Source organism: Gymnoscopelus microlampas (genome assembly GCF_963454915.1).
Source record: "Gymnoscopelus microlampas genome assembly, chromosome: 15".
In the NCBI taxonomy this organism is placed as follows: Eukaryota; Metazoa; Chordata; class Actinopteri; order Myctophiformes; family Myctophidae; genus Gymnoscopelus; species Gymnoscopelus microlampas.
In genome coordinates this window covers 25,453,266-25,466,257 of record NC_139952.1, presented here as the reverse complement: position 1 = coordinate 25,466,257, position 12,992 = coordinate 25,453,266, and the positions used below count along the sequence as shown (strand labels likewise).

General features: G+C 39.8%; 1 protein-coding gene across 3 annotated transcripts in view; it reads left to right on the top strand.

Annotated features, from left to right (window-relative positions):
- exosc7 (exosome component 7) overlaps positions 1-6,941 on the top strand; it is a 36,774-nt gene extending 29,833 nt beyond the window's left edge. Inside the window, exons 2-9 of one of the 3 annotated variants that reach the window (XM_084081104.1) lie at positions 488-547; positions 2,158-2,259; positions 3,181-3,275; positions 4,263-4,428; positions 4,690-4,760; positions 4,897-5,020; positions 5,887-6,042; positions 6,785-6,941. In XM_084081104.1, the coding sequence (XP_083937230.1) occupies positions 491-547; positions 2,158-2,259; positions 3,181-3,275; positions 4,263-4,428; positions 4,690-4,760; positions 4,897-5,020; positions 5,887-6,042; positions 6,785-6,886 (873 nt within the window). In that variant the 5' untranslated portion in view covers positions 488-490 and the 3' untranslated portion in view covers positions 6,887-6,941. Of the gene's footprint in view, positions 1-439; positions 548-2,157; positions 2,260-3,180; positions 3,276-4,262; positions 4,429-4,689; positions 4,761-4,896; positions 5,021-5,886; positions 6,043-6,784 lie in introns of those variants that run through there. The other 2 variants (XM_084081103.1, XM_084081105.1) reach the window with 2 other exon arrangements.
- Positions 6,942-12,992: the final 6,051 nt, after the last annotated feature.

Here is a 12,992-nt window from a genome sequence, read left to right as displayed (position 1 = left end):
TGGAATACTTGAGCTGCAAATAATTCCTGGCACATTTTCATGAAAATATTTGAGGACGACTGGTTTAAATAATAACTAAAACATTTGGAAGCAAGCCTAAATAAGCAAAAAAAAAAAAAAACACAACCTACAACTACCAATTTTTACAAGCAACTTTACAGAAAAACAAGCCCAAATTCGCTTATAATAAGCGGACATCATCGGGACATGGCAACACTACCTCTGACCCCATACATACCCTACACCCCCATACAAAATGTGTGTATTTAAATTTAAAATGTTTCAAATACGTTTAGTTTTCACGATTTTTCTTTGAAACTTGCAGATCCACAAGCTCACACAAAACGCATCGCATCGCGACCCTGGTTGCTTATTTTGTCTCACAAAATCTGGCAATACATAATGGGCTGACTCTTCTTTGTCGCCGGTTGATGACGCAGTGTTCCTGTTCCACACATGCTGCTGTAACTGTAACAGTGTTTTTCAGATCATGGCAACTGTACAAGTCAGCGAAGCCGAGAAAGTGTATATACTGCATGGTATACGAGTAAGTATCATTCATTCTCATTTACTTTACTGCATGGACGAGTAAATATAATTAATTCTCATATATGCATGATGGTATACGAGTATTGTATCATTGTCAAACAGTTAGCCCTGAAACATGACTACAAACAGTCAGCAAAGTGATATTCAGCGGTCCAGTGCAGTGGTTTTCAACCCTTTTCATATCAAGGTCCATTATTTATTCGGCATTTGAGCCACGGACCACCATTTATTTGATGAGATTCAGCCTCTCAGACCCAAGACTTTAAATGATTTGTTGTCGTTGGATGAGAGTTTGTCCACAATTCCATGCTGTATTGATGTGGTACCAATAGGAGAGACAACAGGCCAACGTTGATCAAAATAACAATTCCTCTACGTTCTCTAATTGTGTAGACGTCTTGTGAATTAAGTAATGCCAGATGTGTAACAATAATTTAACCCTTGAGAGCTCATTTTACACTCTCAAGAGTTAAAGATAAGGGTCCATTTGGTTACCAACTCCATCATTTAGCTGGGGACCACCTGGAACCCCTAAGGACCACTGTTTGAGAACCAGAGCCTGCAACGATCATGTATTCGTATTGAACCGTTGGATACGAGGGTCTCGGTTCGGTACGCGCTACGAACCGAACGATATCAATATACTTTTATTTTATTTATCAACGTCAGACGATGAGCTCTGTGCTCAACCTTACTAGTCTCAATGGATATGCGATCAACTAGGACAGTGGTTCTCAAACTTTTTCATGTCAAGGACCCCCAAATTGACACTTATTAGCCCGCGGACCCCCATTTCAAAAGATATGCCAGGGACCCCCACAAGAGAAGATTTGTTTTACGGCTCTAGCAGTGATTCTCAACCATTTTAATTTCAAGGACCTCCAGTTTGACATGCATTAGGGCTACGGACCCCCATTTAATGGTATTTCTATCACTTGGACCGCAATTTAAATTGTAAAATCTATGTCAATTTAACTCTGAGAGTGTACAAATGGAACCAAATGGACCCGTTAGGGTCCATTTGGTTCCATTTGTACACTCTCAGAGTTACAGACCCATAAGGGTCCATTTGGTGCCTAATCTATCATTTAGCTGGGGACCCCCTGGAACCCCCTCAAGTACCCCTAGGGGTCCCCGGACCCCACTTTGAGAACCAATGAACTAGGAAACCAAGAGTCTAGGTTTGCATAGTTGAACGCAGATCCATTGAGTGATCCTAGGTTGATTGAGTTGCCTGCTCCTCCAAGATTTTTGTTGTTAGAATGTTTATTGGTTATTAATTAGATTGGTCATTTTATATTCTATAGGGTTAAACTGATTTTGATGCCATATTAACTAATGTTTCTGGGAAACACCTGAAATCCCCTCAAGGACCCCCTGCCTTAGAATATGGGTATTATTCAATATTAAAACAAAACGCTGAATAAATTACACATTTTGGGGGGAAAATCTCTTCTTTTTTTTTTTTTACCGTGACACCAAAATATTGAATTGAACCGAGATGTGAATTGTGTGAACTGTTGCAGCCTTAGGGGCCCAGCACCATTCTCATCCATATATCAGTGCATTGTTTCACATTTATTGTTATATTCATATTATTAACACCAGGATGGCCTGCGAGTGGACGGACGGAGCTGTGAAGACTACAGACACATGGAGATCGAGACAGATGTGGTCACCAACACAGACGGATCAGCCAAAATTACCCTGGTAATGTTGATGATGTGTCCTGTGATCTGTTTAAACACCAGTGTCACAAGACCAGTGGTGGAAAGTAACTAAGTACATTTACTCAAGGACTACTCAAGTACAATTTTGAGGTACTTTTACTTTACTGGAGCATGTCCAATTTTCAATACTTTTTACTTCTACTCCACTACATCTCAGAGGCAAATATTGTACTTTTACACTATTATTTGAAAACTTTAGTTACTTTGTAGATTTGAATTCTTATTACAAAACTACAAAAAAAAAATACATTACATTCACTTCAGCCCTATTTAAACTTTGGCTATTTGACAATACCTGATCTACAAGCTCACAACGCATGGCATCGATGCGTTTTGAGCTTGTAGATCTGCTATTTCAAAAGATTTTAATACATTTTATACATGATGGTACCTTGTGAAACGGGACATTCTGCATAATGAGTACTTACAAATATAAGGCAAACAAAACAACCACTTTGTGTCACCAACATAGGGCAACATAGTGTCTGATGCCTTATCTGGAAATGTGTTGCGATACCTTTGGTACTTTAAGTATACTTTTGTACTTTTACTCAAGTACATTTTGATTACCTGACTTTTTCTTGTAACAGATTGTTTCTACATTGCAGTATTGATACTTGAACATGTGTTCTCTTTCCACCACTGTCTGTGTATGCTCTCTTGAACCTATAATTCTGTTGACCCTTTCTAACTGCATATCACATGAATCTGTCTTGGGAGATGTATGTCAATTAACATGCAAAAAAATATTATATTGGTGTCTATGCAGTCAGGTAGTATTTGACAGTTAAGCTCATGTCCAAATACTTATCATGAAATGTATTATATAAGACGTATCCATTTTCAAACCTCCAATAACAATTAAAAAGTTCTCTCTATGGTTCATGTTTATATCTTCCAGGGTGATTCGGCAGTTCTAGTTGGAGTCAAGGCTGAGATTGGGAAACCAAGACCTCTAGTTCCAGATGAAGGATATCTGGAGTTTTTTGTTGACTGGTAGGTACAGTGGTTCAGCCATAAATGGCATATCTTGGCTTATTTTGGTGTATATGTTCTTCAAAGTAACAACAGAAGCTGAAGGCAGCAATAGGCACTCGAATAGTGCCTGGGTTACCCGGAACGCTTGCCCCAAAACACACTCGCCCCCAATTCTTCCGTGGACCGCTCACCCCCAGTGGTTCTTGTATTCTTGTATTTGTTTTATTGAGGTTAAGTTTAGGAATAAGGTCAGGTTTAGGCATAGTTTTACTGAGGTTACGTTTAGGAATACCTGGTGGCACTGGCGACCATTCCGAGGTCGTCGGATTTGACCCGGGTGAGCGTGTTTTGGGGCGAGCGTTCATTCGTGCCTGGAGCAACAAGCAGTGTTGCAGTAAAGTAGAGTAGACAAGAATTTGTTATGGGCATATTTAGGCTTCTGACGTTCTCAACATCATTGAATGAATGAAGCTCTTTCTCACTGAATGCCGTTGAGAACAGCAGAAGTTGAAACAGGTACTGCAAGTCATTAAATTATAAAATAAATACCTGTAGATCTTGGCTCCAGTCATTGATTAATTTGGTAAGAAGATACAGAGACAACCATCAGTTTGTACATGTCTCCTTTTCTAATACAACTTTATTTGCACAGTCTGTCTGTCAGTATGCTAAGTATGTTTGAACAAATAGCATAACATGACCGCCAGGAGGCAGTGTTTATCCCCAAAAGATAATGATGCTTATAGAAATGCAATAACCACTTTCATCCTAGCATGCCTCTTTTGGACATTATAGGTGAATTTATAATGCATAAATAAAATAGCAGATCTACAAGCTCACAATGTGTCATGTCTGTTAACTTATTGTGAACTTATAGATCGGCTATTTTTGAAGGAATGCACCGTCATAACAAAGTATGAAATGGGGACTAAGTGGTTAATCTGTCATTAAATAACCTATTGATTGTTTATATCTGTTACTTCTTCCCCATTCTGGCCCTGCCAGTTCAGCCAATGCCACTCCAGAGTTTGAGGGTCGGGGGGGCGAGGAGCTCGGGACAGAACTGAGTAACACTCTCTACAAAGTCTTCAACAACAAGCGCTGTTTGGACCTGCAGAGCCTCTGCATCAGTGATGCAGAACACTGCTGGGTGCTCTATGTTGATGTGTTGGTGAGCACCACTGTTTTTATCTGCCATTCTCTACCACGTCAGTTGGCCTGGCCATCTGCACCTGGGCTGACTGTCTTGGCATAATGTATGAGTTGCTTATAACATGTAGATGTGGTCTGGTCAGTTTGTTACATGCATGAAGCTGCATACTGTATGTTTATGATTCTGTTGAGAACAAGTGAATATGAACTTAAATGTAACAAGTGGAGGAGTTGTGCTTGTGACATCCCTTATTATGTTGTTGTTGTTTTTGTTCTGCAGCTGCTGCAGTGTGATGGAAACCTGTATGATGCCATCTCAATAGCTATTAAAGCAGCTCTCTTTAACACCAAGTAAGTTGTCACATTGGTGTGCAGAATTATTATCATTCTATGATCAAACAACTCTCGGCCAACATACAGTACAATCTGTGATTCAGGGGGGAAAAACCCTGAAAGACTATTTTTTTCCCCTGTTGCCAAACAACAGAATTCCCAAAGTGCACATATCAGAAGATGATGAAGGAGGAAAGGAAATCGAGTTATCAGACGACCCCTATGACTGCATGAGGTTGAACGTACAGAATGTTCCTTGTATAGTGACCTTGTGTAAGGTATGCAGTTACTGTACATTCATGGAATGGCATTCTGGTGTAAGGAGATCCTTTATATGTATTGACTGCAAGTTATGTTATATATTTTATACTTTACATTACTGCCAATGATGTTTTCAAAGCATACCAAGATAGTTTTTACAATTTTGAAATAATTACCAGATTTTCTAACAACCCCACTTTTATAAGTTATAGACATTTGAATTGTGTTCATAGAACAATATTTTCTCTGGGGACAATTTCTTGTCTTTTACAATCAAATCAATCTGTGCTTTCAACTGTATTAAAATGCAACGATAACGTAACTTTGACAGAAAAAGTCAAGTGTTCAATGTCCTGAATAACATATCTCAAGGAAATGCCAAGTCTCAGCAAGTTCATGTACATATTGTACTGAGATTAATGGAAATCAATATTTTCTTGGAAGGTAGGATAAACTCAACAAAACTGTGGTATGCTTTGGAAAATTGTAAGCAGTAAAGTAGAGTAGACAAGAATTGTAGTCGATGGGCCAAACATCTATTAACACCAGTATGGTCCTTTAACCAGTTTCAACCTGTGCTGTCCCTATTATGAGTCATTATAGGTGAATATGTTCAAACATTTGTACACAAATATTAGATCTACAAGCTCACAAGCATATATCTGCTATTTTCATACGACAGTGTTGTACGATTTAAGTATACTGGAGTAATTTAATTAGATGATATTATTAACCACAACATGTATACATGTGTGTGCAACCTACAAGGAGGAATCAAAGAAATGCCAAAAACTGATGATCACACAAACGGCCATATGTAAAATATTAAACCTCCCTGCCTTTCGTGTGTGTGTGTGTGTGTGTGTGTGTGTGTGTGTGTCAGGTGGGCCATCGCCATGTGGTGGACGCTACGCTGCAGGAGAAGGCTTGCTCTGTGGCCACCCTGCTGATCTCTGTCACACACAAGGGTATGGTGACCTGTGTGAGAAAGGTGGGAGGAGGCAGTCTGGACCCCGAAAGCATCTTTGAGATGACGGAGGTGAGTTAGAAGGTCTACAGCTCTCGTACCATCCGTCAACCACTGCCCTCTGCTCATTTATTAGCATAACATGAACATGAAGCTGTGGAAGTTCACCTTCAGACAATGACCTGCTTATTCTACTATCAGCTGTGTACAGTATATACTGGATTTACACCTGCTGTTTGCCTCCTTGATCTTCATTTTGAGGTTTATTGTTTAGATCAGTGGTTCTCAAACGTTTTAATTTCACGGACCCCCCATAACTCTTGAGAGTGTACAAATGGAACCAAGCATTTGGTTCCATTTGTACACTCAAAGTTACACTAGTTTAGATAATGGTTTGACTCTACAATTCTATTGCGAATGAGAGCATTGGCGGGCTGATGATAGATTGTGCATATTTATTTTCTGGACAGTCATAGTGCAGACGCCCAGGCATATATGGTAAGTCTATTTACCATATATGCCGGTTTTATTGGTGATAGAATGCACACGATAACTATGGCTTTATTTCTACGTACTGATGGCCTATACACTATGTACACCTGACCTGCTCATGTGCAGAGGACCAGCTTGGATGTTAAGTCATCTTTATTGTAACTTTTATTTTGTTACATATTTTTACCAGTGTTATTACTTATTCTGCACTTGTTCTGTACCATTACCTCTATCTTTGTTTCATCCTTACTGCTGTACTGCTATGCTAAGTGAATTCATTTCCCTCTGGATTATTAAAGGTCTGTCTATCCATCTTATCCAGGCAGGTAAACGGGTGGGCAAAGGCCTCCATGCCCCCCTTATGTCTGTGATGGAGAAGGAAGAGGCTCTAGGGAAGAGGAAGAAAGTGGGCTTTCTGGGATGATGTCAACCATCTACGTACATGTCTACTTTTCTAATAAAACTTGTTTTATTTGTATTTTTATTTGTATAATAGTCTGTTTGTCTTTGCAGAAGCTACAGTAGACAGAAAGTATTATTTGATCTGCTCATACACAGTTGTATGCCAAAAGTGTTGGCACAAATAACTGATATGAGTTCAGTTCCAATCTGTTCTTTTTTTTGCAATACAATTTTGAGGTTGAAAAAGGTGGACAGGCAAAAATTGTACTTAAGTACAGTACTTAGTTACTTTACACCACTGCTCACCGGTCAGCTACTGAGACCAGAGTCTTATGATTAAATATGTTTTCAACTTGCATCCCAATCTTTTGTCATTACATTTGAAAAGGTTTCTGATTTGCATCATGCTTAGCAAATCATGAAACTAATAGACTTTTTTTTTTAATTTATTGTGTCAAACACCTTCCTCTTCTCCGCCATTAAAATAAAAAATAAGTGAACAATAAACAAATGTAAAAGTACTTAGTATAAAACTTCAAGTTTAAACATGTATGCACACATTAGATGTGCCACCCTTACACAACATTTTGAACGCTGGACTTCTATGGCGGAGGAGAACCTTGAAGACAGAAAAACATCCACTTTTATACACTTATATGAACTAAAAATACATTCTTATTAACCCAATAAGACCTGGAACGCATCTGTGTCATTTTTTATTTGAGCTAAAAAAGCATTATTTTACACTTTGGCTATTCAAAAATAGCAGATATACAAGCTCATAGTGCGGCACCGAGTGCCACGCTTGTAAATCTGCTATTTTTGAAAAATCTCTCTTGGGAAATCAGAAAACTGAAGGCTGGGTTAAAATGCATTTAAGATGGAATAGCATATTTGAGAATTAATGCTACTCTTGTGGTCTGGGATGGTTCAATCAGTACTTTATGAAGATCCTTGTATCTCTTCCAAAGCTATAAATTACAAGACCAAGTGTTAAACATGATGTCACCAAGACGGATCATTGTCGGATGATCTGCATTGACGGATCAATAATCAAGCCCATAGCCTGAAACATATTCTCAAAGTGGCTTTCGGATCTGGATAACGAGCCAGCCGATCGAGAGTTTCTATATTTCTTTCCTTCTCAACTTACTCTGCCACACATTGTCTCCACTAGGCAGAAGGGGTGGCCAAGATTTTTTTCACTCCATGTGTCTGTCTGTGTACAGCTAAACTCCGGCAGGGTTGGCCTAATCGACGTGAAACTGTGCATACACACTCTCTGGAGGCCAGACAGAAACTCTGCCCCAGATGTTTTACACCAGCCTATTATAGCGCCACCAGGAGGCAGATGTTTGCAAAACTCAATTTGTGACATTACTCCAGCAGATTTTGTCCTAACACGCAAATCGGTGCACATAATTTCTAGTCATGTCATCAAGGCGGACCTGTCAGATTTTTCATATTTCATCCTGATTGGCTAAGATTGACTTCGAAAGTGTTCATATTTACATTTACAACAGCATCATTGCTAGTGTGAGTGTTCAGTAACGTAAGTCTCCCCATCTCTGAAGTTTAGGGAAGAAATACCAATACCAATTTTATCCAATCAGCAGATAAAACTCCTTCACTGTAGGATACAGCAGTCCAACGTCCGAGTCAATAATGGCATGTGGGCAGATCTTATATGGCCCACAGCTCCTTCCTAAATTGTATTATTTATGTCCCGCCAGTATAGTCATTTGAAATTCATACATTATATGTGTTTTGAGATTAACTTGGGCAGACAGGCTATTTGTAGAATATTTAACCATTCCTAACTGATTGTTCCTTGTGTGGTCTCATTCTCAAGATGTTTAAACAAAATATAATTTATTGGACTGTAAATATTGTTGCAATGCAGTGCATTCATGTGAGGAAAAAAGGCTGCATTGTTTTAGTTTACAGCACAGAATAGTGATTTACTGTACATTTAATAATAATAAACGTAGTCCCTCAGGGATAATCATCTTCACAGTCTGTTCAACAGAGAAACACATGACCATATAGCACAGAACATCATAACATAACACCAAGACAATACATGAAGTCCCCAGTATAAGAGTATACACAAAAACGTCCCATCAGCGAGGCAGTTGGGACGTCCAGATGGCATAAGTTCGAAGTGACGATGTAAAGGGATGATCAGTGTCACTTGCCATTGTGAGTGCTAAGTGTGTGATTGCCTTATTGTTCATATCAAAAAAGTGTTGGTGTGGCCTTTTGCTAGCAACTGATATTGCGCTGTAGCTAAATAAAATAGTTGTAATACAATGCATTTGTATGTGACTGTATGACAGGAAATGCAGTCAGCCATAAGATATTTTCCAAATATGTCTCCCTTTGAAAGGTTTGGTCATCCCTAAGCTGGGTTACAAGTGATGAGACAAAAATAAGACAGAAAAATAAATAAAAAGTAGATAAAAATAGAACTAGAACACTATCAAATTGAAGCTGATCATTGTGGGGTTCTCTTCTGGTTAGGTTACGTTACCCAAATTGAAAATGTATATTCTGTTTACTAAAGAGCAGGAGAGACAGAGAGACCCCCATTACTGATTGGAAAAGAGGGTTTTTACACCCCCTCTAAGTGTGCCTTGTAGTTGCTTACCAAGGGAGGAGCTATCACTTACCTTGACCTATATTAGTTATAGCCTACTTGTTTGCATTTTATGCTTTATATCAGATAGGTCAGTGCAGAGACCACCGAAATCACCACATGTTTGATGAAAACAAACCTTGTGTGAAGAAAATGTCACAGGTTTTGTAGACATACAGTAGTTAATATCAATTTGTTTAAAAAAAGAAAAAAGAAAAGAAAGAAAGTAGGACCCCCAGCTCTCTCATAAGCTTTTGTGTGTCAGACACTTGAATTCATGTGAAACGATTGCCTCCTTTATCTCTGAGCTAAATGAAAAGAGCAACACAGTAACTGGGACAAAAAGAGAGATACAGGGTTGATTAGCAGAGGCCTCCAAGGGCAATCTAAACAGGAGAGGGGATGAAAAGAATGAATGGGGAGAATACATGGCAGAGGTTAACCAAACTGTAAATCATTCAAACAAACTGTAAATCAATTAAGTCAACGTTTATTTAGATTTCAGTTTTCCCCTGAAAAGCAATACAAAAATATAGCTGCAAGCAGCGATAATACAGGGCCAGAGAGAGAGAGAGAGATGGATACTGGAGAGAGAGAGAGAGAGAGAGAGAGAGAGAGAGAGAGAGAGAGAGAGAGAGAGAGAGAGACATGGAAACTGGAGAGAGAGAGAGAGAGAGAGACAGACATGGAAACTGGAGAGAGAGCGAGAGAGAGAGAGAGAGAGAGAGAGACGGAATAGATTGGAGAGAAAGAGAGGGAGAGAGACAGACATGGAAACGGAATAGATTGGAGAGAGAGAGAGAGAGAGCCATGGAAACGGAATAGATTGAAGAGAGACATGGAAACGGAATAGATTGATGAGAGAGAGAGATGGAAACAGAATGGATTGATTGGACATCTCAACCTATTGCCATTAACAGGAATCGAACTCTCAACCTTCGGACTAATAGGCTGCAACACTAGCTATAGTGCTATAGCTTTGTCCAGGCTGATGTTGTCTGTTGAAGATCATAAACTCTTGCATTCTGTCATGAACCAAGCCAACACTAAGACCACTCGTTCACAAACCATTTACCAATAGAGAAATTGTCTGTCTCCTCGCAACCGAAAACAGTGAAAGAAGCCGATCTACAAGCTCAGAAACACGTTGCTATCTGAAAAGTTTTGAGATTGTAGATCGGCTATTTTCAGAATGAATATGTCATACATTGAAAAAACATACTCTCAAATGAGCATTTCAGGTTATCTTTACCATTTGCACATGTATTCATTGATACAGTCATGGTGTTTGCAATTCAACTTAAATGAAGTCTGCATCAAGTGAGGCTTGAACTGGGACCTTAAGATAGTGAGGCACTTATTTAAGGGAGACGCCATTGGACCAACAGACAGGGAACTGTGAAAAAGGAGATCACACAGATGATACAGTTTCACGCAAATAGCTGAAAAATCCTGGGTTTAAGTGTTTTTCAAACTGCTCAAAATTGCGGACAATCTAAGGGCAGAGCTTACTGGTCAAAGCGATAGATGTGTTCCTCATGAGTCAAGGCACAAGTGTAAGCAAGTTTCACGACTTTCGGCCAAACGAGGCATGACTTTTGCCTGTTTAAAGTTTGCATTTTCAAAAAATTGCTATAGCGCCCCCCTTTGGCCAATTGGAGTGAGATTGGTTTCAGTGATATTTGGAATGACTCTCTACATTACTGCAACGTTTCAAAGAAATGTGAGTCTTGCATGTATGTGTTAGGGGCAGATGAATAATTTTCATAAAACTGCAATAGTTACAATTTATTTCCTCCTGGGATTTTTGAGTAATCTGCACAAAACATTTTACACATGAACTTAGGACCTTTGCCGACAAAACAAAAGCGGCGGATTTTCGGAAAGTGAAAAAATGCAGAAGTTAGGAGCCAATGACTGTTTTTCATATAATTCAAAATGGTGGGCAATCAGAAGGTCAGAGGTCAAAAGACAGACCACGAAAGTTGTCGGGCATGAAGAGACGCATGTGTGTATAGAAGTTTCATGGTTGTAGGTCAAACGGGGCATGAGTTGTACCTGTTCAAAGTTGGCACTTTCAATTGAGTGCTATAGCGCCACCCTTTGATGAATGAGTGTGAGAATTATTTCTTGATAGTTTTTCATGAGCATCTACCATATGGCCGAGTTTCGTAAAAAGCGTATGCACGGTTAAGCCAGAACTGCCAAAAACAAGTATTTTTCAAACTGCTCAAAATTGCGGACAATCTAAGGGCGGAGCTTACTGGTCAAAGCGATACATGTGTTCCTCATGAGTCAAGGAACAAGTGTAAGCAAGTTTCACGACTTTCGGCCAAACAAGGCATGACTTATGCCTGTTTAAAGTTTGCATTTAAAAAGCGCCCCCCTTTGGCCAATTGGAGTAAGATTGGTTTCAGTGATATTTGGAATGACCCTGTACATTTCTGCAAAGTTTCAAAGAAATGTGAGTCTGCATGTATGTTTTAGGCATAGATGAATAATTTTCATAAAACTGCAACAGTTAAAATCTATGGAATCCTGGGATTTTTGAGCAATTTGCACGAAACTATAGGTTACTGGACGTAACCCCGGTTTTATGATAATATAAGCGAGATGTCTCGCTATGGGAGAGCGCCCTCCGGCGTGATCACACAGAAGTACACCTTCATACACTTCCAGACAATTCTATTGGCTGGACTGACCTTCCTCTGACTGGAGGTCCCGCCCTCATCCTATATCAGTCAGTGGATGGGTCATTTTCCCTAATTCAAGATAACCTTTCTCTTCTCGTTCGTAAACAAGAAGGGTGTCTTTCGAGACATCTCGCTTATATTATCATAAAACCGGGGTTACGTCCAGTAACCTATAGTTTTATTTCAAATATTTCACTCGATGTCTCGCTATGGGAGATATAATACACTCCCTGATTGTTATCTCGAAGTCCAGAGTAACCAGCCTAGGGGCTTGATCCCCGTGTCTGGAGGTTACACTAAGGACCGTACTGTATGCGCCACAGGGGCTGCAGTTACGTCCAAACTGTAGAACCTGGCAAATGTCAAGGCCTAAACCCAACATGCCACACTGCAGACATCTCAGATGGAGACCCCCCCGAAGAGGGCCCATGATGTCTCCCTTTCCCTCGTAGAATGTGCCCTCAGTCTTACTGGGGCAGCATCCCACCACTGTAATAGGCTAACTGAATAGCCTCTAATCCAGTGGGAAAGTGTCTGTTATGCAATGGGCTAGCCCACTATCCGTGGAGCCCATGACACAAATAGCTGATCTGACTTTCTCAAAGCCTTAGATCTGCCAATGCACATTTCCAAAGCCCGAACCGGACAAAGGCAATGTAACCTTTCATCCTCTCATGAGGCGAAAGGATGCGGATGAAACGCATTAAAAGGTCACAAGGACACTTGGTACCAAGGGGTTCTTTAGCCCACACCCAGGTCTGGGTCTGACAACCACCCTTGTAGTCCCTTCCTTGAAC